At 42.3% G+C, this 25,644-nt stretch overlaps 3 protein-coding genes across 3 annotated transcripts in view; 1 reads left to right on the top strand and 2 right to left on the bottom strand.

Moving 5' to 3' along the window:
- LOC139291410 (CRACD-like protein) overlaps window positions 1-10,573 on the bottom strand; it is a 41,309-nt gene extending 30,736 nt beyond the window's left edge. The window contains exon 1 of the mRNA XM_070913428.1: window positions 10,509-10,573. Within this exon, the coding sequence (XP_070769529.1) occupies window positions 10,509-10,573 (65 nt within the window). The remainder of the gene's footprint in view (window positions 1-10,508) is intronic.
- Window positions 10,574-12,286: 1,713 nt separating this feature from the next.
- On the bottom strand, window positions 12,287-14,637 carry dcps (decapping enzyme, scavenger). Its single transcript, XM_070913556.1, has 6 exons — window positions 14,441-14,637; window positions 13,936-14,086; window positions 13,680-13,825; window positions 13,469-13,582; window positions 13,228-13,338; window positions 12,287-12,988 (listed from the first exon to the last, which is right to left on the bottom strand). Exons 1-6 carry the CDS (start codon window positions 14,633-14,635, stop codon window positions 12,722-12,724), a joined length of 984 nt encoding a protein of 327 aa, XP_070769657.1. The 5' UTR covers window positions 14,636-14,637; the 3' UTR covers window positions 12,287-12,721.
- Window positions 14,638-15,690: 1,053 nt separating this feature from the next.
- On the top strand, window positions 15,691-25,404 carry ids (iduronate 2-sulfatase). Its single transcript, XM_070913624.1, has 13 exons — window positions 15,691-15,808; window positions 16,347-16,483; window positions 16,609-16,786; window positions 17,056-17,144; window positions 18,394-18,594; window positions 21,773-21,943; window positions 22,044-22,170; window positions 22,689-22,859; window positions 23,248-23,354; window positions 24,198-24,314; window positions 24,768-24,878; window positions 25,056-25,181; window positions 25,298-25,404. Exons 1-13 carry the CDS (start codon window positions 15,733-15,735, stop codon window positions 25,376-25,378), a joined length of 1,692 nt encoding a protein of 563 aa, XP_070769725.1. The 5' UTR covers window positions 15,691-15,732; the 3' UTR covers window positions 25,379-25,404.
- The last annotated feature ends 240 nt before the right edge of the window (window positions 25,405-25,644 follow it).

Genomic DNA, 25,644 nt, shown 5'->3' with positions numbered 1-25,644 from the left:
CTTACAGGGAAGTTTACCATTCAAAGTATCTTAGCAATCTTTTTTAACAGAGGGTTCTTGATTTCACACAGAGGTAGCCAGAAGGCAGCGACCGTCAATTTGGTCAGCTGAAATCACAACTGCTGCAAGCAGATTTTGTCAGCTGTAGCTATCTAGTGAAGCAAGATAACACTGCGAGTCAGCTGAAAACAGGTTGGTTAACAGTCAGCATTAATTATAGCTAATGATATGCACCACGGTCTTCGGAAGTAATGCTACATTTGCGTTACTACTGTAACTAGGTAAACTAGTGCTAACATTTGCATTTTCTTCGATTAGAGCAGATAAACACCCTGTTTAATTAATTCATTACACTTCGTCTTGCGGTCATTTTCGACACGCTTGAAAGTTTTAGCCGATGGAGAGAAGTGTAGAGGTAGTTTTGCGTCCTGAGACATTTACGTCGCCTTCGAGTGGGATTGTGTTCACCGTACTCAAGCGGAGAGTCCGTTTGAACGGTGCGTCGCGGCACTCGGGACTTTGTAAGTGGGAATGTTCGGATCCGAGCCCATGGAAGTTACTTTACGCTGGCTTTTTCTGCTTGTCACTTTTAAACACAATGTTGCAATAAACAAAGAATTATTATTTTTTTTAATGTTCCTGTACTCTATTTACCGTGTTGAAAATAAGACTTCATGAGTTCAATTTGAAGGCACCGTCAGTTTGTGGGTTTGTCTGTCTATTGACAATTTGTAGTAAGAATTGATTCAAGACAATCTTGGTTTCGGTATGAACCAGTTACAGGATAACACAATTGTGGTTCTCAAGTTGAATCTGTGTGTCTTGCAGCACATCGCCTCTCTTAAGTCACTTTCTCTGTGTGTCACACACACACACACACAAACAAAATGTTTGTCTAAGTCAACTCTGCTGAGTGGGCCATAAAAGCTTGTATTGTTGTCATGTCATGAGACTGAAAGGCCAAAGACAAAGAAAGTAGAAGGGGGTATCGGTGCGCCCAACACCACATCTCCACAGCTCTGGCACAAAAAAAGATACTTTACTGTAGTCAAAAAGCTAAAGGCACTCATTATCCTAACCCTCTGTGGTCCAATCTCACTGCCAAGCCCAGACGTCTATATATACCCAATTCAAAACATTAAAGCACTGAGGACTCCCACCAGCTATAACAGAAAACATGCACTCAAATTGAAAGTCAATATCCACAGCTATCAAGAATCAAGCCATCAGTTGAGCAACAACATGACTGGATTCTGCGTTTAGAGGGAATTTACAGGAAACCTGAAAACAAAACCGAAAGCAAGTTTAGTTCTGGGATTTTAGGACTAATCATTTCAGTCATCTTCAGTCTATCAGCTCTGAGTCACACAGCTGACTGTCAGCGCCAGCTACAAGCCATCAATTGTCTCAGCAAACAAAAGAGAAACAAAAGTCTGATTAGACCGCTGCAACAAAAGACAGTCAACTCTGGGAAAACCCCCAACATGCAAATGAATGACTGCACTCTAAGAAAAGAGTTGTAACTTCTGTCAGCATTTGGATTTGTGTTGTGGTCAACATGATGCGGCTCATTGTGAAATAAGTACTTGCAGCGGCAGAGTGCATGACTGTTGACACATGTTGTGTAAGTATTACAAGTCGTCCATGACCTCCATTAATATATAATTATGTGTTGAAAAATCCCTTTATGAGAGCCAAATAACACCCACATCCTGTGACGCTGATTTAAAGATCACGTTCGTGGTAGTCTGGACGGGCAGTTTGATGAAGCAATGTATATGAGTAATATTATGTTGTCAGGTGTGATGTCAAAACAAGATTTAGCTTCAGGAGATATTTTATGGCTGATTTTGCAACACATTGTGAATGCATTTTGAGTTAGTTATAGTCAGTTGGTACAAAAGATCCCAATCATTTACCAGTAATAAATGCAATTAAAAATGCAACTGAAACTTACTTCCTGCTCTTGAAGCATCCATACATCCCAGCCATGTTGTAAAACTGAAGAGAAGCAAAAACTTAAAAATTCTTTCCCAAAACAAAATACGTCTTTCTCCCTCTTGAAAATAAAAATAAACGTGGTTCTCTGGTTTGTCCAAGAGTGAAATATAAAACCCTCAAATCCAACACCTTGTGGTGTTGTCCCACATCAGACTCCCTTTTCTTCCTGATGACTTCTCTCTCTTTGCAACAGAGAAGATCGCTCTCTCTCCCAAGTCAAACCATCTTCTGGAGGTTCCTCCCCCCTTTGAGCTCCACTACAGTCAAATTTCACACAGAGCTCCCTTCTCCAAAGTTTGGCAGCAGAGACAGAACAGCCAGCCAATCTGAACCACTCCAGTACTCACATACAACGGCAGCCAAAGTGGGATTATAACAGGATCAGAATATCGCACAAAAATACGACTGAATTACAGGAAGAACGTTTGAAAAGCAGCAGTCTCCTTTTCAAACGAGTCAAGATTTTGAGTGCCTCACAGAGAGGTGCAATACAGTAGTGAGCTACAGGGAAAACAATTGACTAAATAACTGACTGAGGGGCTGCTGCAAGCCTCACTCCCCTTCTCCCGGCCGCCTCGGCTGGTAATGCAGCAGAGGAAGGGCTGGAGGAGGGAAGAAGATGAAGAGGGAGGAGTGAGGGAGGAGGCAAGTGTGAACAAGAGACTGCCCCCCCATGACCTTATCCTCTGTCTTTCTCTCTCCACTGCTTAGTTCTGTACAAAGTTACTTCTTTTTGTAAACTGACCAATGGCAAGATTTTACTCATCCAATTAATACTTGGGTTTAAACAGATGCGTTAATTGCACAGTGACAAGTTACTTGTATGTTGTGTAACTTTGGCAGCCATATTGGAAGACCACAGCTCTTGGCAGCAAAGCTGAGCTTCAGGCTGGTCTGTCCTGACAGTTTGGAATAGAAATAGTTATTTTCTTTGCTGTTACCACGTAGGAAGTGATATTTTTTACTGAAACATTAGGTCTGTTAGGTAGATAATAGCATTACCACCCGACTCTGCTGTTCCCCTGAGCACTATGGGGCGTTTTAGTATCTCCCGGCTCGTTGTTTTGAGCTGTTTTGAATCACTTTCGCTACTCTCTTCAACCCAGCTGAAGCAGGCAGCTGTTTTCAAAAAAACAAAAACAAAAAAAAACATAACTGTTGATAAACCCACTGTAAGCTACCTGAACAGAACCACACAGCAGTCAGACAAAGTTAGCGACTAGCATTTAGCTGCTACAGAGCCAGATATTTCCCTCAGGAGTTGGTGGAGACCAAAAATGGAGCTAAAAGGGGAGTGAATCAGGTGGAAAACAACCACGAATGCAAATGAGTGCTCCATGTCCGCTGGATGTGTGAATGAGCCAATGTTTGCTAACTGGATCACCAGATCACCTTTATAAGATGGGAATATGTCAATGTTGTGCTTCCAGCTTGTTGCAAATAAAATCAATTAATGCGGGTTTCACTTGCGAGGTGGTTAGTTGTTTAATTAGCAAACACAATAAAAGCAAAAGTTGTGCAACAAATTTACTGGACCTCTGAAGCAGGCCGCAGAATGTACGTATAGCACAGTATTTACACTGCGTATGTTGGGTTCTGTCGTATGCATCTGTCAACTGAGGAACATGGAGTGCTGAATATTGATGAACCCTGAGAACACGTTGACAGTTTTCAGCCACAGGGACATATTGGATTTCATATCCAGTTCAAGTACTGGGGCTCCACTCAGTATAGACCATCCTGGCACACCACACTGTTCTACTTTCATATGAATGGATTTGCAATTTCTAAAATGAATCAATATACAGCACTTAGTGATGACAGCATCAATTTTCTCGGTTGACAGATGTTTTTGATGGGACCCCCTAATGGAGGTGGTGGTTTGATTTTAAATGCAATCACAAAGTGTGTACATCGAGCGTCACCACCATCAGCAAACGTGAAGGTTGACGTAGGATTTTGCTATGCCTAACTGTTAATTAAGCTGTAAAACTGATAACTTAGCACTGAATTGGCCAACTCACGGTCCATCAAGTGCTTGCACAAAAACAGAGCCTCGTGCTCATCATGCTATCTGTCTCAGTCGGGGGCCTAGCGGTCGCGCAACAGCCTGTCGCAGCTAATCACCGTAAGTACGGAGCTTATCTACCTACAGCCACTACAGCTCCGAGTGCTTGTGTGTGTGTGTGTGTGTGTGTGTGGCTGCGAAGCGACATAAGGGTTGATCCTGCGAGATTCCCTGCTGCTAGATCCTCTCAGACACACACACACACACACACACACACACACACACAATTAAGAGGAGTCAATTTTAGCTAACTGGCCAGTTTACTTAAATGATCACAGAAGAATCATTACAGTTAAAAACAATCTTTTCAATGATCATGTACGACAGGGCACGTCTTTACGTGCTTCAAAGTCCAAGGATCTGAGATTTCAGGCGAAAGTTTAAAGATTTGCTTCTTGTAAAAATGCTTTGTCACCCAATAGGACCTCTGAACTGAATCCTGTTACCCAATAACAGAAAGTATCATCTCAGTGCTGAAGCAACAGCATGAATCATCAGAGCAGACACTGAAGAGTCGCGATAGTGGAATGAATTTCTCAATCCCAACATGCCCAGACTGAATGTTGTCTGTGTGATTCATTTTTCATTTCTAACATGTTGAAATTTATCTAAGCTGTCCAAGTCACTAGAGCGTGTGTGTGTGTGTGTGTGTGTGTGTGTCAGTGTAAACAAAGACAGAGTCAGTCTCCATCAGTTCCAGAGCTCAGCAGCTCCATTTCAGCAGCATAATACACAAACACACAGTCACTGAGATCAGTTTTGGCACGCTGGGATTGAGAAATTCCTTTACACACACACACACACACACACACACACACACACACACACACACACACACACATAAACACACACACACACACACACACACACAGCGCTCACTATAGAAGCGTCTAACACATGACATTGCCAGAGAAACCATCAGGAAGGACCCTCTCAGGGTGAAGTACAGTGGAGGATTTCCACCATTTTAATGTGTGTGTTAATCAGCGTTTCCACCAATACATTTCAGTGTTGCCTCGTCTTTGCACAAGATTAATTCCAGGAACCAGGAACCTGGGATTTCCCATCCTGAATCTCTCCGTCTTTGCTGGCAGACACTCAGTAAATTTAATAAATCAGTCACATGAATCTACATGGAGTACATGTTCTCTCTTCTTTTTCCCATTTCAGAGAGAAACAACTGTCATTTCTTACAGGAGTTTCCTGTGTTGTAATACGTATCGATTTCTATAAACAGACCGACATAACAGAGTTGAGAGAGAAACTTATGATGAGAACACGAGAATATTCTGAAAAGAAAAGGCTCCAAAATCAAAGACATGTGAAACACATCCAGTCTGGTTCCTCTCACATAAAACTGGGTCAAAGCAATTAGACAGGTTAAGTTTGCTGCCAGACAAGCGGAGAAGGCAGTGACGCACACGTTTGATTGAGCAATACGGCACAGACTGATGTTCACGGCATGAAGCATTATTGAAAATGGACTAGTTTTACTGTACTAATGACTTTCCCATTCTGGGTGTATAACTCCAGAGAATCCAATGACTTTGGATGAGGAATCTGTGACGCCCTCAAAATTACAGCAAGCAGTGTAGATGTGTAAAACATCAGGATCTGCACTTTGTCCTCGTACAGAGGCCATTATAAACAGTAACACTGTATGACATTACAGAGGCAGCAACTCAAGTGCGCTCTTATCAGATTAGGAAGCTGAATGAGCATTTTTTTTTTTTTACCATCGGACAGACCGATCCTAAAGTTTCAAACACTGACATTACTGGTGCAAGTATACTGAATAATTATGCATCATGAGGAAGACAACAAGTGCTGAAACAATTGGCGGATTAATCAATTAGGGAACTGACAGAAAGGTAATCAACAATTGAAATAATCAAGTAATTGTCATCGTCAGTTAGCAAAAATGCTCAAATTTGAGGATTTTCTGCTTTTCCCTCTTTTTATGTGAATGTAAATTCATTCAGACTGTTGGTCAGACAAAACAAGCTATCTGAAGACGTCAAAGTGGGTTCTGGGAAACTGTGATTTCTGACCATAATTACATGATAACTTGATTAGGTCAATCGGATACGTTGCATGAAGCACGCACGCTTCTGCATTGAAAAGTTAAGACATTTTGACCTCTACGGTGCCCCATTTAGAACAAACAATGCAAAACGTTTAGCACCAGACAACAACGCCATTATGCATTGATTAAGTCTTGCTCTCCGTGGAGGGAGATTTATGACCTCCATTTCAGCATATGAAACACCTGGCCCCTCACTCGCTTTACCTCCCAAACATCAACAGGAGGGGTTTTTCAAAACACAGCGTCCAATGTCTGTGTACGTGTGTGAATTTCTCAATGCTGACATGTCCAAACGGATCCAAGAGCATGGCGCAATTCTTCGAGATATGTGTAAATGTGCACGAGCGTGTGTGTATATGTATGTATCAATCATACAGCTTTCTGTTTATAGAGCCGAGAGGAATGTCGGTCAGTTTCCCTTCGAAGAAAAAAAAAAAAAAAAAAAGTGGATGTTGGTATTTCCTGAAACGGCCCAGAGTCTGGACGCACTGCAAACTAGAGGGAGGGAGAGAGAGAGAGAGAGAGAGAGAGAGAGAGAGAGAGAGAGAGAGAGAGAGAGAGAGAGAGAGAGAGAGAGAGAGAGAGAGAGAGAGAGCAACTGGAAGACAAACTGGTCCTATCAATAACAATTCTTATTTGCCTTATCTCTGCCTGCTTGATATACGGTCTATCCAATCAGTCATGTGACTTACAACCGACCATAAATACAACAAATCCAAAACGACGTTACAATAATCTTTGACCGTCCACGGCCTCCTCCCCCGTTTCTGAACACGTCAAAACACGTCACAACTCGTGAACTCGGGAAACCTTCAGAAAGTTTCCACTCACGAGGTCGTGAATACCACAAGAGGCGTTCATACGGACTCTTCGTAAACCCGGCAAACACGACCCCATTTGAAGGCACCAGATGTCGCACTGCATTGTGGCAAAAGTTCAGCCAGGTTCAACTTCTTTTGCCTGACGACGGTGCGTTTTTATCCAGAGCTGAAGTTGAAGTGAATGAGGGGTTACGTTTTTTTCACACAGTGCTTATGTCTTTCTTACCATGACCTTATAATAACCTGTAATTGACGTACTACTGTATAACCAGAGACGACCTCAGATGAGACCCTGATGAAAGCATGACAGCTACAAACGTTTGGAGAGCAAGACCTGGTGTTTTGGAAAAGAACACTAAAACAGCCTCCACCGACTGAATTCCCCCCAGTTAGATTTGTGGACTTGTGGTCGACTGAGGGGCCCCGCTTTTCTTCCCTCCCCTCATTCTTCTTTATTCTTTCCATCCCCTTCCTCATCTCCATCACTTCTTTTCCCTCTGCTGGCTGGAGTTCCTCTCGCTCACCCCTGCAGAGCAACGCCTTCTCCCTCTCCTCTGTTTTGTGGTTTCTCTCTGTCTCCTATTCTCTCCATTACAACATGCGCAGGCTGATCCAGATCTCTCTCTGTATAGAGGAGGAGGAGGAGGAGGAGGAGGAGGAGGAGAGTCGCTCTGTAGCTCTTTGAATTCCACCTCACATCTGGAAACCATCTTCTCTCTCTCTTTTTGCCAATCTCTCCCCCCTCTCTCTGTCGCTCTATGTTGTAATGTAAATAGCCCTGTAATCATACTCCTGCACTAAGCCGGCCGCACTGGGTGGTGTGTGTGTGTGTGTGTGTGTGTGTGTGTGTGTGTGTGTGTGTGTGTGTGTGATCGCACACAGAACACACTCCTCCAACAAGCTGAGATCTCTTCTTCCTTCTCTCCATCTCAGGTCCCAGCTGAGGTTTACGGGGCGATAAAAACTAAACAGCCGTCTTCAATTCACACACACACACACACACCTATTCTACGTGTGTGTGCGTGTGTGTGTGTGTGTGTGTGTGTGTGTGTTTAAGCAACAGGGGGCACACGAGCAGTTGATTCAAAGGGTTTAACTGAGGCTTTTATAGAGTAAACATGGATGATGCATCCCATTGCTCCGAGTGTGGAGGTCAGTGAGCTCGTCACCAGGTTCAGCACGGTTGGGTTTTCATGGTAAATAACAGCCGACTGAATGAGAATCAGAATGAGAATCAGAAATACTTTATTGATCCCTGGGGGGGGGGGGGGGTCATGTAAACAAGACAGATGTGCTGTCTTGTTTACATGCTGATGTGAGCTAAGTTTGACCTGGCCAATTCAGAAATGAGAGTAAGTTAACTTCTGTTTGAAAGGCTGCAGGAACAAATAAAAGCAGCACAGAAAATGATACACAGAAGACGAAAATCCAAAACTCGGTATTGAGAGAGGCTTTCATCCACAGAAATCTGGACTGGAAATCTGGAAAATGAAACTTCCTCATCACCTCTGTCCCGACCACACACTAAAGCTACGGTCGCATTACACTTCCGTCCTATAAATATTTGCTCCGCCCCCCCTTTCTGGGTTTAAAGTCTTCCAAAACCGCTAAGTCTAAAAGCTGAGGACCATCGAGGTCCAAATGTCATCCCATAATTAAAGGGCACTCCAGTGATTTAGTATTGCACTTCCATAAAGTTGGGGGACTCACAGGGGACAGATACAAAAAATAAAAGACCAGAAATCAAAGCACTCTCCGGTATGTGTCAAGCTCCAAAAACACTGAATCCTACGTTTCCCTTAATGCAACCAACAACATCATTTTGTTTGACACTCCAGAGCCACACAGGACATCGTACAGCTTTTTTTCAAAGGCAGAGTAGTACAAGCCATGACAAGTACAGTGACCCTCATGTGGCCCTTTGACAAAGCAGGACTCACAGTCTCACATCAGCTTTCACTCGGGCCGCGCAGAACGCAGGGAGCAAACCACAAACGCACACATGCAGCAGAGATCGCACGGCTACACACTGAGCAGGACGCAGCAACAGCTCACATGTCTAACTGTGTAACTATGTATCAGTGAATTATCATGATAGGATTTCCTCACAGAGGTTAACAGTAAACAGGACGTCTCTGGAAACACCTCAGAGGGTTTGTTCAATGACAGATGACCTGATCGGGCCTCTAATCAGGAAGGCTGTGGCAGTTGACAGTCCACACACACACACACAGGCATATTTATCAAGCTTCTCAGTCAGATTACCTGCGCTGATGCCCTTAAACTCATGTATCCTCGTCCAGCGTGATAATGCTAACTCGATTTACTGCAAATGATGGTCTAACATCATCATTTATCCTGGCCGTGGAGGCTTTATAGTGAACACACAGCACCAGACGTCTACATAGTCCTCCAGTATGTCCACATAAGGATCCGATCAGCAGATCAATAGGGCCTTTCATCCTCTCACGCTGACGGACGACATGACTCCAACATGACTCTATTCTGAATCAGTCGTGTGTCTGTGTGCAGGATTACAGTGGTTCCCACACAGTGAAAGATAACTGTTTAATCTGGACCGTCCTTGACCTGCCTACACCAAACACCAAGCTCATACGCACGCTGTCAAACTGTGGGAGTGCGTGTGTGTGTGTGTGTGTGTGTGTGTGTGCATGATCTCCCAGTATTACAGTATGGTGAAGAAAGGCTGACTGTGAACATAAAAAGGCAGAATATGACTCATTCTAAAATAAAATAAAAAAGAAGAAATAGGGACAATTTGAGGGTTGGTACACAGTCAGACTTTTAAGTATGTACTTTTTAGGAAACACATATGCAAGCAGCGGCCCACTACAGGAGGAATCCATACACTGAAGCAGATGTGAATAAAAACCAGGTTCCTATTGGCAGATTAGCCAATTTAAGAGAGTTCACCCCAAACGTAATTGTGGAACAGATTTCAATCTGAAATACATCTTAATGACCCCAAATCCACACAGAAAGAACTTATAACAAGTAGTGGCCTCTAAACTGACCTAAACCAGTTAGGTTGGGATTGAATGGTGTAATGATAAAAGCAGTGTTAGTGTGTGAGTAGACTTCATTATTTTGCTGGCAAAGTTTTGCCTAATGGCCAAGAACCAAACTCACAATCCAGACAGCGTTTTACCCTGATGAAACACAGAACATGTTTGAGGAGCTAACAAATCCAACATCGTGTCAAAAGCAGTGCTCGGTTGGAATATCACAGAGATGCCCTGAATAAAACCCGCAACTGGACTTCCAAGAACTCACAGCCAAGAACAGCCCACCTTCATCGCCCCGGTGCTGCCAGTGAATCCGGATCCAGAGAAACTCACTCAACAACTTCAGCCGATGCACACACACACACACACACACCACAAAAAAGCAAAAGCGGTGCAGGGCACTGTATCGACCGCATGTATCGATTACCAATCAAACGTCATTATAATTCCGCGCACGACAAAAGTTGCTCTCTCACAGACCTGAGAGCAGTCAAAGGGTTACTCACCGTGTCTGCTGTGTCTCAAACGGCCTCAGAGTGAAGTCATCCCTCAGAGACTGAAGCCAAGACATCGGCGCTGTTAGAGGACTAATGATTGGATTATTTGTCTCAGTCCAGCCCTGGCGTCCTCGGCTCTACGGTGCCGCGTTCAGGGGCGGCTCGGAATCCCCTTCATCCTACCTGTAGTGGCTGCACTCCCAGTCTGTAGTAACGCTATAGCTTTAGCCTTGTAAACAAGAAGTTACAATACAACCGTGTAATCTATAAAAAAAAAAAAAAAAAAAAAAAAAAAAATGAGTTCCGGTTTATACTCCATTTCTACAATAACTTTTTGTGGACCAGATCATTTCACATAGAGTTTGTGACCTTTGTGCAATATAGACCAACGACAGACCAGAAGTAATATCCCAACACCAAGTCTTTTGTAGAGCAGGCTGCTGGTTCAGTTGTGAATTGGCAGATGGACTATGATTTTTATTTCTAATGCATTTGTTTTGTGGGAGGTTCAATTATAATAATAAGAAATTATACTTACTCAAAGACAAACATGGACACAAAGCAACAGAATAATAGATACCACAGGCGAAAACGAAACAAAACACAAACGTTTTTGAGATAAACTGGAATTTAGTCACAGAAACATCTGTGTGGTCATTGAAGTTAAAAAAGAAAAAGAAAAAAAGAATCAGTTTTATAATCCATAAATCCTATTAATATCATACTATTGTCGAGTTTTTTATAGTTTTAGATATATGTGCTGTCTCTATCATCAAGATGTTCTTGTGACTTGTAAACCTGGAACTTCCCTGGGCAAATTTGAACCTTGTAGCTTTTCAAGGTTCAACAGACCACTAAATGGTCCTTGACATTGTGCCTGGATATAATGGTTAACAAGGAATAGATTTTTATTTTATTCCCTCACAAGTGTGGTCCTGTTAACTTAGTTTAGATTTTTTCGAGGAACACGCGAAGGCACCTTAAGCACAAAGCGGAGCACCGCCCAACTGACTTGAGATGAGATAAGAAAATGATGTCCGCTGCAAGAAACATCCATATTAACAAACAATGTATTCATACATCAAGTCTGAACGTCTCAGGAAGTGAAAACTACCAAACAAGTAGTTCTGATTGTCACAGTTCATGTGTCTCTCAGACTGAACTATCTGTCAGCTTTCAGAGGAGGAAGACGAGGAGGAGGAGGAGGAGGAGGAGTGTTTATACATGTACTTGTGACCTCTGGCGTTGTGGCTATCAATCCAACTAAACATGGTACTTCAGCTCCAGAAGTATGTAAACTGAGTCAGGTTAAATATAGTTTGGTGGAAAATGAGAGCCTTGTGTTTACACAACCTGCAACACTATAGCAATCTAACGTGCTATTTGCTCTCTGGTTGTAAAGGGAGACAAACAGAAGCCCCAGTTTATTATTGGTACCCACAGACTGGAGTTTGTTTTTACATTAATTTAGTCTCACTGTGGAAAAAACTGGGATCCTTTCAGGGTTAACGCTGCCATCTAGTGTTGTGGTTCATGTGAGCAGTTACTGGATCTTTTGAATGTGAAACCTGACATAAAGCCTGGCCGTTTCAATTTCGTCTGTGTTTGAAAGCGGCAAAACAAATAAACGGATGAGGCAGGTCATAAGTGCTGCCAAAGTGTCTGCTTTAGATACAGTGATTTTGATTTGGTCTCAGGCAGTTCTCACACATTCCAAACAAATATAAGAGTGAGAGGCTGAGTAGAAAAAAAATTATTATTTAATTCAGTCAACAACATTCCGTTAAAAGAGAGAGAGAGAGAGAGAGAGAGAGAGAAAATCCATTATCCACTGGTTGGACTCATGTCACATCTACTCACACGTTCACTCCTTTTCTCATAATGAAAGCTGGAATCATATGAAAAGGATTATAAGAGCACCTTGATGAGGAGTCAGACTCAAACATGTACAAATCTTGTATCCAAATATGTATAAAATATGCAGAAAATGTTGGAGATTATTAATCAGTTAGATTGCATTTCCCTGGAACATTATTAACTTGAGCTGTTGGAATCAACACTGACGGAAAAATCTCTTTCACAGAGATAATATTCGTAGCTGAGCAACCAATCTGTACACAAAAACAGCCATTTGTCAACCAAACAGAAAAAAAAGGAACACTCTAACACTACCATACAGTTTGGGTGTGAACCCACTAATGCATGTATGAGCGTACAGCGTGTTACAGCCTCCCTGCCTCCTTGAACTTGCTGAGTAGTCCGTCGTCCGCCCTCAGGGGGAAGTACAGGGTCCGGGTTTTGTAGTACTGCGGTTCCGACTGGAGATTTTGGATGACGTCTGGGAGGAGGTGGGCCCGCTCCACGCCGCAGCCCGGCGCCTCGTAGCCCAGCTTGGTGAAGTGGACGTGGAGGTGGTAGTAGGACGGCTGGTAGTGCAGGTAGACTCTCAGCTTACTGGCTGGAAGGCTGTAGTGCTGCAGGATGGCCTCCTGAGTCACAGTGAAAACAGCTGTTGTCATTCTTTCTGCATGTTTGACATTATGACATATGTCCAACAATTTGTCTCTCATCATCGAGAGCTACGTCTCGTTCATGCTCTCTAAAATGGAAAGTAACAGCGACGTAACTGGTTGAAGGTCATGATTATAACACTCACTCAACAGTCACATTAATGGTAGATGCTCGTTTTTCTCCAAGAAGACACCCCGAGGTAACCTTGTAACCTCACCTTTCCTTTCTGGAAGATGTTCTGCAGCAGAGGTAGATGCTCTGACGTCAGATCTCTGAGACTCTTGATGCCTCTCTGATGTGTTATGGCAATCAGGTATAAATCATCAATCTGAAAGAAGAAGAAGAAGAAGAAGAAGAAGAAGAAGAGAAACGATGTGGTCTATCCAGTGCTTTTAAATCTTCGGAATCTTCTTTAATGGGGAAGTTCTTCCTGGTTTCTAATACTTGTGGTCTCTCACCTGTTTCTGGTCCCATTTTAAATCAGGGAGGAGGACAAAGCCAACGTCCGGGTCTGGATCTTCATAAACTACCCTATTACTCTCTGCCTTCTTCTCCAGGATGTTGTATAACCACTGGGGGGAGGTGAGAGTGATGTTAAATGAATCCACGTTGCTGTACATTCACAAGTATGCATTACAATGCCAACGCAAGAGTTTACTTTACGCTTACTTGCACGCTGAAACTCTGCTCCTGAATGTAGGGCAGAGTGATGGACTGATAGTCCTCCCCCGTCTCCTCCACCAGGAAACTCTCCTGACGCAGGTATTTCTTTACATGCTTCTCTGTGGCTGGACACACCACTGTGGTCTTGATCTCTGCAAAACAGGAACACACGGGCTACCTAACTTTCCTCTAGCTGGCCAAAGAGTGGCTGCTGGATTCACAATGTCTTGAGTCAGTTTTTCTTTTCTTTTTCTGAGCGTACCGTTGAGGTGAGGGGGAGCCTGTAACTGATACGTGCTGTAGATGTCGTTCCTCATCTCCAGCTTCAGCCTGGAGCCACTGAAGAGCTCAGCCAGGGTGTCCTCCCTGATGGGAGTCTTCTCCAGGACCACCACAGCCTCCTGATCGGCAAGCTGGTGATGACACGTTCAACAGTTTCATTTCTGCCTGTGCTGATAATGAGACTGGTTAGTGAAAAATTAAATAAAACAAATGCACAGTGCTTTCGTAAGCGAATACTCATTTCTGTAAAATCCATCTTTACAATAAAGCATTATTATGCAAACTATTATTTTGAAATATCGAACCGGAAGTATACACTACATATTTCCTTCACAAAACTACTCACACCACTTTGAATGAATATAACAATGGAAAGCTTTCCCTCTACCAATAACTGCTCTCAGCTTCATAACTAGAACTGCTGTTAGCTAAACATCTTGCAACAGCTAAGTTGCGCTGGCTAGCTAACTTTAAAACAACCTTACCTTTCCGCGGATGAACATAATTTTCTCCCGGGCAGAATCACTCAACACGTTGGATGTTTTAAACTCAGACAGAATATTTTCATATTCCTTTCCATCTTCTCCTCGACCATTCTCATTGTCAGCTTTCGCCCTTTTGACTTTCTGAGATATTTCATCGGATCCGTCAGTTTCACGTTTAGCCGCGGAGTCTGCCATGTTTCGTGTTGCTGCTTTGCAAAGATCGTCTACGTTGAAGATGATGTCTCACTCCGCTTCAAATCCACTCTGCAAACGTGGACCTGGAGCCTCATGCAGACTCTCTCCTGTCACCACGTAGTATAGTGTAAACGACAACCGCAATGTTTGTCAATATAGAGACATAGGAGTCTCTCATAATTTACCAATGCCATAAATCCTTTAGCTGTGATTCTGAGAGTTCCGTTTTGTTTACGAGGTGTTTAGTTCTTAAACGTATTGTTATTCTAATATACCTTTCCGGTCGTATAATTAGGGATAAATTAACTGGGATTTATGCTGTTACAATTGGTGCAGAGTGAGACCTCGGTTCGTCTCTCATAGCTCAGCTACTGCAGTGTCAAGTTAGACAAAATAAACCACACAGCCACCGGTACAATCTTTCCAAAAAAGATTTGGTCTCTGTACTATAACTCGTTTATAGGCGGCCTATTTACTCCCTAGTAGCAGGTGCAGAAATAATTTAAAATCTCTGCAATAACAGTGTGAGGTGCTTTTGTCTATTTTGATGTATTCTACAAATCAACCTACATGCAAGCTACAAGCTAAATTAACAACAATAGCAGAGATATATTATTTAGGTAATGTACATATAGATGCAGTATCTTTTCCCTTATGTTTTCTCCACAATATTCTTAATATATTGTAAGTTCATTTCAGTGCCGATACAATGCTTTGAGAATACTGTATCTGGTCCTGCTAATAGCTCTTTGAATTTGAAAGTTACAGTGTGTTTGCCGAGTACCGTCATCTATTAGACTAGTTGTAGCTGTTTAGTAGTCACTAGAGTGGCTCTAGTACTCATATCTGTAGCGGTATTAAAACATGATTGACACATAATTTAACTAATATCCTAAGCGTTCGGGGGGCAGGACGACTGCTGAGTGGACCAATGAAAACATTGCATTCGGCCAACGCGATAATCAGGAAGTTATTTAAAGACGTCAACAACACGTTCAGTTGTTTGGATGCCGGGCTGTTTGGGAGATGCGGGACTGACTTTTAAGTAAACTTTACCTGAAGGATATCGCGTGGTCAGTGTTCTCCACCAAGACAAAATGTACTTATGTGTCCGAATATGGCTTTTCCTTCTGGTTCTTCACACACAGGCTCCTGCCGTTGAAGCAAGAAGAGGTAACTTCACGTTAGAGTTTGTAAATGTTGAACAGGTAGCTAGCAAAACATAAATGTCATATGTGAAGTCTATACGGGCGTTATAATAAAGAGACTGCTTGTGCTGCTATCGTTTTGGTTTGTAGATTTATTTGGTCTGTTTGTCTGAACAGTAAATCTCAGTAACTAGCTGACATTAGCGTTTAATGAGTGCTTATTATGTTATGTATTTAGTGGCGGTGGCTAGAGTAAACTGACGTAATTCATTTAATTTACGCATTGAACGGTGCATTGTTAGCAAGTTGTACTTGAAGGCTCATTGTGTTGAGTTTGATGTTAGTTGAAGTGAAACCTGCTAGTTTCTGTTCAGCTTTTGTCTGTGGTATTTGCTATCCAGTGTCTCTGTTCAACTTTCATTTAGTACACACTGTACTTGTTGCTGTATTTACATGTTTAACAGCACCTTGTTCATGGTTTTTCTCAGTTCACAAGGATCATTTCATTACTAATTGGGTTCATTTAAAAGCCGTAAAACAGTGAAAAACTTGTTTGCTTTCAGAGAGGAGAAATGTCCTTTTCATCATGGCAGATGATTTGCGGACATCATTGGGCTGTTACGGGGACTCTGTGGTAAAATCGCCAAACATTGACCAACTGGCATCCAAAAGCCAAGTTTTTCTCAATGCATATGCACAGGTCAGTTTGTGTCGTATGTGTTCGGGGTCTGAAATTGTCAAAGAAGTTCAGTCAATTTGGATGCGAGACTAATTGGATCATATAACCTCATTGAAATGTTTGAAGGTCGTATTTTCCCCCCTCAGCAAGCTGTGTGTGCTCCCAGTCGCACGTCCATGCTAACTAGTCGCAGACCAGACACCACCAGGCTCTATGACTTCAAGTCGTACTGGAGAGTCCATTCTGGGAACTACACCACTCTGCCGCAATACTTTAAATCCAGAGGGTACTCCACCATGTCCGTGGGCAAGGTATTTCATCCGGGTAAGATTAATATTATACATTTTAAATAAAAAATCTAAGTTGAGGGACGAAGCACGGTTTTCACAAGCAGAGTATGCTGGCACAGCAGCAAATTTAGGAAGTGCTGCTGAATGGTTTCCGCTGAAACTGCAGTAAGAACCACAGATGAGCTGCATTTTTGAGAATAATCCTCTCTGCATGAGTTTGTACTTGGGGAAAAGTCTTGACATCTTTGTGTCTACCCAATTGTATAGTAGTAACAATGGTTGTGTTGTATTTCCTTTCCTTAGGTATTGCCTCTAACCACACTGATGACTACCCCTACAGCTGGTCCATCCCTGCCTACCAACCAGCTTCGTTTAGATATGAGAAAGAAAAGGTATGAATGAGAAAGAGTATCTCTTACACACTTGCAGTGTTACGTTAGTTATGTGTCTGACTTAATGCACATTAAAAAGCTTGGAGTGGTGCCACACCGCTCCTCCCCTCTCTGCTGTACAAAATGGTGACAATTGAATCTTGTGGTACAGTTCTGCCTCGCAGTTCTGCAGTGTGTGTCAGTGGCTGTTTTTCTCATTCCAGTTCACGTCCAATTACAGAAAAACCCTTTAGACAATTTGGGCAAAAAGCTCACACCTCCTGGATCCATTCTTCATATATGTTTACAATCTATCTATAATTTTGTCATCCTGATTGTCCATACTGTAATTTTACTATGTTGGTCTATTTGGTACACACATCTGTCCTGGGCTTTATAAACACATAAAGAAACCATGTTCTAAAAAGATTCTTTCTTTAAACTTCAACAACACAGGTCTCTCAATTAGCCTTGTTAGCATGACTGATCAATATTTTATTTTAAACGCATGTAAAAAAAAAAAGAGTTTCATTTCAAAACAGAATGCAAAGGAATCATTTTCTGTTGATCATGCCCTGACTTTTAGATTTTCTTACTTGTTTGTAAGAAGCCAAATCGCCTTGTCCTTCATCTCTCGGATATTTGCTAAATATGATCCAGCTGAGGAGCTGATCTTTTTTAATGATCATAATAAAACTCGAGCACTACCATCAGGCTTAAGCTGTTATTTTCCTACGGAGAACGTAATGATGCCGAACCTTTCCGCAGCGCTGCTTCGGGTGTTGTGCATCACCCTGCTGCTGTACTCAAAGTTACAAATGATTTCAACATTACTCCTGTTCACTGCAGACGAAAACCAGTCCAGTCAGATTAAAACAGAAACTTTAAACGGGGGAAGAAATGGAAGAAACCTCAGGAATAGCAACAGATTCAACAGATAGCATGTCTAGCCACCCTCTCCCAGGGTGGCTAGACATGCAACAGATGGTCGTGTGTACAGAATAGACCAACATAATAAATACGTCAATTAGCAATGCTCTTAAGTGCAAGAATCGACTTCTCTTCAGGCTTTGTTTCTGCATGTTGTGTTCCACAAAGGAAGTGGCATGCTGTAGCTGGGTAAACTCAATGTGAACTTCCTGGCATCAGTTTATCAGACCAGCCAACAGGAACCCTAAACTGTAGATCTCAGCAGGAACTGTGCATAAACGTGACTATAATAGGCCACATGTATAATATATAATGATTTGTATAAAAACCTTGTTTCCAGATGTGCAAAGGAGAGGATGGTCAACTCCACGCCAACTTACTGTGTGCAGTGAATGTGACCGAGCAGCCTGGGGGGACCCTCCCTGACCTGGAGAGCACAGACGAGGCAGTGAGGCTACTGAAGAGTCGGGCAAACAATGAGGATCCTTTCTTTTTGGCTGTGGGCTTTCACAAACCACACATACCCTTCAGGATACCACAGGTACATGACGTGATATCAACACCTGCAGACCCTCTGTACACATACCTATTGGTTACATAAGAGTTAAATTGACAGTTATATTGTGAAAACCACTTACTGGTATTAGTTGCAGGTGCTTGTCTCAGGCTTCAGTGCAGTGATGGTACAGTTAATGTTTACATGCTCAGGGGGTGTGTCCATAGTGGCTGCTTGATCTACCTGACAACCACAAATGTTAGAAGCAAGGACATGACTTGAATACGCATCCATTTTTGTTTTTAAGTGTACTGAGAAGTGCCACTCAAGATTTTATTTTTTAATGATGTTTGGTGTCTTTTTGGGTACCTCACAAGGTTGACACACCTGGATTTGGAGGTCTTGTCCCACTCCTCTTTACAGAAGAATTGGCTTGGAGATGTTTGTTGGTTTCTTCTGATGGACAGCAAACCTCCAAGTCATTTCACAGGTTGTCTGTGGGATTTATTGTTTTGGTCTGGGCTTTGACTTGGCCACTCAAGAACATCACCTTGTTCTTTGCAAGCCACTCCATGGCAGCTTTGGCCCTGTGCTTCGGGTCGTTGTCCTGTTGGAATATGAATTTCTGACTTCTTTTCAGTCTTTTTGCAGACCTCTTCAGGTTCTTTTCCAGAGTCTCCCCTTTATTTGGCTCCATCCTCCCCTCAGTTTTAACAAGTTCCCCAGTCCCTGTTAGATGAGAAATATCCCCACAACATTATGCTGCCACCACCATGCTTCACAGTTGGTATTGTTTTGGTGATGGGCAGTGTTGTTTTTTTGGCCAAACATAACGTTTGGCATGTATGCCAAAAAGTTCTATTGTGGTTTCATCAGCCCACAAAACGTTCTGCCCCGGCTTCCAGAGGACCTTTTTTTTCCCCCCAGAAACAGCTTTTCTTCTTGAGTCATTCATTTGCGTCCTCCTTAAATTGAACAGTTCCAACACATGTTGCTGTTATGTAACATTCGTTTTGATTATGGTTATTGGATTAGTTCATTTGTTAACACCTGTTTTTGAATCGGCTTGGAAAATGCTTGATCTCTGTATCAGGCCGCTGTATCCAAGCCACTATTTTGAACCAATGTGGTGTCATCCATTAATTTCCACAGCTCTTCACAGTGCGGTGTAAAACATCAATGCGTGGCAAATCATTCTCCTGTCACATGCTGTAGATGTGTAAACAACTATCTGCATGCTTTTTTTGTGCGATAACGGCCCACATCAGTACACTTTGAAAAGAGAATCTCTTCACTGTCATTTAAATGCTGGACACTTGGTCATGTTAAAATAAATGTTTAACCATTATGTGACTCAGACAGTGACCTCCTACTTAAAACCCAAAAAGTCAGAAGGATCGCGAGGCCCCGCAGACTATAGCCAGACAGCTACTGGGTTTTTGAGGCGGGTACCAATGTTGATTTACAAAAATCCAATAACTGTGCATATTAGCTTAAATTCTTTATTTTAATCAGTATGTATTTAGTGGGACATTTTACTGTTGAAAAATAAACCTGTCACTGTCTGGACAAATTGTGTAAATGACCTAAACCATACGTTGTGTGTCATTCCTGTACTAAAATGTCTTGTTACTTACCGGCTGACATGTGTTGATACATCTGTATTAAGCTGACATCTGCTGACTAATCAGCCTAGCTCTGTTGAAAAGCCCTGGATTGCAGACACCATACACTAACTTTCATTGGCTGTACTTAACTGGATGAAACTACTCTTCTGGTGGAATTCATTGGGATGCATTATACAATTCCCTTAGTCCCCAGCACTTAAATGAACAGCTGCTCACTGGCACAAATATGGCCGAGTATGTCGAGTGGACAAGTGACGGTCATTGTCTTGCTGCAAGACGCGGTTTTGCTTGACAGTGCTGCTGTGGACAAAAGCAGATCCATGGTTTTCAGGAGACAAAGGACTGAGCAAATGAGAGAATGAATAATGGCGTTAACATGGAGGAGGGACCATGTGGGGATCAGAATAGAAGCGGGAGGAGTGAGGAACAAGTGCCATAACGAACATTGTGTTAAGGGAACAAACATAAAGTCCCAGTAGATAATGATAGCGTTTATGTTTTTATGAAGGGAAAGCCCAACGTTGCACCCATCAAGGAGCTAGTTTTTGATGTGTAAAAACCTGGGAATAGAATAAAGAAAAGGAACCTCTGAAAGCTAGAGTTGAGACCTGCATACTGTATGTGAATTTAATGAGGACTGAGCTAGATATATGGCGGACGCAATTCGGCACGAAGGAGGACGAGCGCATGATGAAGTGGAAGTTGAATGAAAGCAGAGCCGGATGGAAATGAGACGAATGTCAGCATGCCGGAGAGCTTTCCCACAAAGTGTAGATTGAGAGATGAAAAGAGGGAAAAGGTCAAGCCAACTCGCTGTCTGCATGTGATGCACGCTGCGTGTGATTTACCCCATGTCGCCAGGACACGGCGATCTCGGCCAGATTAAGATGTAGTTTCTGGAATGATGAAAGTCAATGATGCTAAACGCATCTGAGAACATCTGCCACACTCCAGGGTCAGAAGAGTCTACGTCCTTTTTAACTTCCCACATGTTCATGGTCATCAGGAAAGATGCTGCAAATTGGCAATAATCACCACGTCTGATTTATCTAAAAAAAGAAAAGAGCTCCAGGTTGGTGATGATTAGTAATAAGAATATCTTTGCAATTAGAGTAATACTTTGAGTAATAAGATGGGGTCATATTTTGATGAAAGGGTAATAGTGGTGTGATAGTAGGCCATTATGCTAATAATACTGTTGGGGTAATATCAGGGTAGTACTATTGTAACTATTGCAACTAAATTTCAGAAACCATCATCTGTAATTACCAGAAACTTAATTTATATAAAACTGAAGTTACAAAGTATTTTAAAGAGGGAGATGAAAGAAGAAGACCATATATAAAGGAGAGAGAAGTGTGCAAGCCGTAAAATATATGTTGTAAAATTGAGACAAAGCCAAAGAAAACATGGGTTTTAGATGTTTTTTAAAGATGTGACTGGTTTGGCCTCTCTGAGAAATGGTGGGAGAGTCAACAACAGCAAAAGCTTTATGGGCCAAAGGAAATAATTTATATTGTCACAAATCCGTCTGTTATTGTATAAGTGTACCTGGCTTTATCTAACATCATTTGAAATTTGTATGTATATAACAGGAGTACCTGAGACTATATCCCATAGACCAAATGACTCTGGCCCCTGACCCCGATGTCCCTAAACTCCTTCCACCTGTGGCCTACAATCCCTGGATGGATGTGAGGAAGAGGGACGACGTCCAGAAACTCAACATCAGCTTCCCCCATGGACCAATTCCTAAAGACTTCCAGGTATGAACTGGCTGCTTTCAACACTTTTAAACTATTTATAATCTGGTTCCCATGTTGTTACTCCCCGAAATATACACTGATATTATTCCGTATCTTCCAGCTGCGGATCCGTCAGCACTACTACGCTGCTGTGTCTTACATGGACGCTCAAGTTGGGCGTCTGCTCAGCTCTCTTGACGAGCTGGGGCTGGCTGACAGCACTATGGTGGTGTTCACCTCAGATCATGGTTGGTGGACACTCGGATGTCGGTCATCAGTTCTCTGTGCACATTGTTCAGGAAGTTGAGCGTTTTTGTGAGTGTAAATATTGAGTATTGCAGACATGTGGCAGCTCTGCTTGTCTGTCACCACCAGATGGCAGTGTTGTAACAGCATATTGTGCTATTACCTCCTTCCACAATTTCACTCCACTCTTTTTTTGCATTACCTACTCCTTTTTTTTTTTTTTTTTTTTAAACTTTGTGACTTGGAAACTCAATTTCTTTTAATGTCTCCTTCAGTGGAGGATGCTGGAGTGAATCCTCTCCATGACTGTTTGATATATACCCAGCAAAGCTCAATCAAATGCCATCATTTTCAAATATAAGATGACTGGGGAAAGACATCAGTGAAAGGGATTGCCTCAAACCTCTGTATCTAAAATGTTATTTGTATGATGACAGATTTATAGTTTTAGCTCTTTTATTTTTCCCACCTGCCTCAATCATTTTGAACTAACATCTTTCATAATGCGTCTTTGTTGCAGGTTGGTCGTTAGGAGAACACGGCGAATGGGCTAAATATTCAAATTTTGACGTGTCAACACGCGTCCCTCTCATCTTCTACGTTCCTGGCGTCACCACACTCAGTGACTGGCCAGGGCAGTCTACCTTTCCCTTTGCTGATGTCCTCACCCAATCAGGGCTCAGCTTTAAGAGTAAGGCCCCTCCACTGACAACAAATTGATTAACACAAAGCATGTACAATTCTTTTATCATTTTAAAGCACCATGTATATTAAGTCAGAAAAGGAAACTTTCTTGTCAGTTTGATTTCCTAATTGCTCAAATAGTCCTTGTTAAAACATGTATTATTATGCCAACTCGACTTTAATGAAGTCTTTGATATACACGGAGCGCTCCCTAAAGTATTTAGACAGGGATCCACTTTGATATTTTGCCTCGGACAGATTTTACATCTAGTGCAAATGGTGCAATGATGATGAAATTTAAGAGCAGGGCGTCTGGTACATTTTAGTGGATATCTTGACTATTCCTGCTCTCGGTGGCTGTTTGTCTCTGATTGGCTGACCTCTCTCTCTTCCAGATGACAAAGTTATAAGAAATGTGGTGGAGCTGGTGGATGTTTTTCCTACAGTGTCCTACCTGGCTGGCCTCAGAGCACCTGAACCTTGTCCTGATGTTTCTTTCCAGGTATAAATGAATGGAAATGTATTCCATTTACTTCATTTTTGTGGCAAAGTTTACTCTGTTGTATATGTTTATTAGCAATGCAGGCTCTCGGGAAGGCAATGTCCGACTGTCTGTCTGTTGGTTGGTCCACCACTTTGGTCCAGACTGAAATATCTCAACTACCATTATTGGATTGGATTGCCACAAAATTTAGTCCAGATACCCATGGTGCCCAGAGGATGTGTCCTAATGACTTTAGTGATTCTCTGACTTTTCATGTAGTGCTGTCATCAAACTTTTCATTAGGTCAATACTTACTACAAAATATTCCCATCAGCCTCAGCTGTACTTTGTCTTTTGTGCTAATTATCAAATGTTAGAATGCTAACACGCTAAACTAAAATGCTGAACCTGATAAACATTATACCTGCAGCATGTTGGCACTGTCATTGTGAGCTTATTAGCATGCTGATGTTAGCATTTAGCTCCACGCCATTGTAGTGAAGTAAAACTTGTTAATTAAAGCGTAGGAAAAAAACGTAATTCAGTCTCTGTAACACTGATTGAGCTCGTTGAACTTCTGTTATCAGCTTCCTTTGGTCTTAAGTTGAAACCATGTTTTCATGTCATTTCCCGTACTTCACATTCTCGTTTTCTACGAAGTGCACCACAAGAACAGAACTTGGACCTTTCAGGCGTCTTTGTACAGTTGGTTCAGATGGCATTGTATTGACATTGCCAAACAAAATGAGTCAAGAAGTAAACGCGCTGTAAAAACTGGCCCAAACATGCCTGATATGAATGTGATCTATGTGACTCTGACATTCATCTCCTCCACTCTTTGGTCTGTTTTCCTGCTTTCAGGAGGAGCTGTGCACAGAAGGAGACAACCTGGCCTACACCTTCCGACACAGAGAAAGAGGAGAGAACGAGGAAGCCATATCTTTCAGCCAGTACCCTCGACCTGCCGACACACCGCAGGTACCGAGACGGGAGTGTTTAGAAAAGCAAATTAAAAAGCTTTCAAGAGCTTGTCTAAAGGTTAAATCACTATTATTTTCCAGTCAGCAAGCACGCACATTTTTTTTTAATATGTCATACGGTTACTTTTAATGAATGGAGTTTTGCAGTTGCTTGTAAAATGACAAAATTAGTGAAGGTCATGGAAACAGTTTTCACGACTGTCGCTCTTTGACCCCTCTTGCATTGTGTCCCTCGCTCATACCAGCTACAAACACAAGATCTTTTGAATACATATCCAGATGAGTGCTGCACCTGCTGCAGGTTAATCTCTGAACGGAGCAGTTTGGCAGCCCGACGTTAGCTCATCGGCTGGCTCGCAGGATGAGTTGGCAGCTGTAGATCTGACAGCGCTGCAGAAAGCTTTCTACAGTTTGAAAATTCTTTTTATAGTTCAATGTTCTTTTTTTTAAGGTGAACTCTGACCTCCCTGACCTCAAAGACATACAGGTCATGGGGTACTCACTGCGCTCCTGGGACTATAGATACACTCTCTGGCTGGGATTCAATCCTAAAACATTTCAGGTTGGTGCATGACATACCTGCACAGCATGAAAATCTTCTCTTATCTGTCTCTTTTTATTATTCTCCTCTGTTCAGACTGTGTGTGTGTGTGATAGATCCATCCATCTTGTCTGGCACAATATGTTGGAGACATTTTCCATGACAGTAACAGATTGTATTTCTCTATCATCCATCTAGGTGAATGTATCTGACGTCCATGCTGGAGAGCTGTACATGTTAGCAGGCGACCCTGCTCAGGACAGGAACATCTACAGTGACTCTGACCACAGTGTGATAATGAGAAAGATGGCCGGCCTGCCTCATGTAAGTTTCAATTCATTTTTAGAAATGGACCCATTTTCCACTCAATCATTTCGTTCATTTCATTGATTCATTTACTTGCTTGTTTTCTCATTTTCTGACTTGTGGTCGCTGTTCAGACTGTGAGTCTGCAGATGAGAATGAAGCTGCAGCTCCTCTACCTCACAGCGGGGATGAAAACGAGTAGAAGGAAGGCGTGATGACGAGAATAAAACACAACAGATGGATGGATGGAGACGAGTACAAAGGGAGGATGGATGGATGGGAAAAAAAAAAAAAAGGGAGAATGCCTTGAATATCTCTTTTAATATAATGCATACTTGAGTTCGTGTTATGTGGTATCACTATTAATCTTTCAGGCTCAGTTCTTCAGGCTAATGTTCCTTGTTAAGAACTCTTTGGCAGGCAGATCTGGGTTCAACACACGAGCACAGTGAATAAGAAAGCACTGCTGCTTCTTTCAAGA

Source organism: Enoplosus armatus, chromosome 10, assembly GCF_043641665.1.
Source record: "Enoplosus armatus isolate fEnoArm2 chromosome 10, fEnoArm2.hap1, whole genome shotgun sequence".
NCBI lineage: Eukaryota > Metazoa > Chordata > Actinopteri > Centrarchiformes > Enoplosidae > Enoplosus > Enoplosus armatus.
This window is presented reverse-complemented; position numbering and strand designations above follow the sequence as displayed.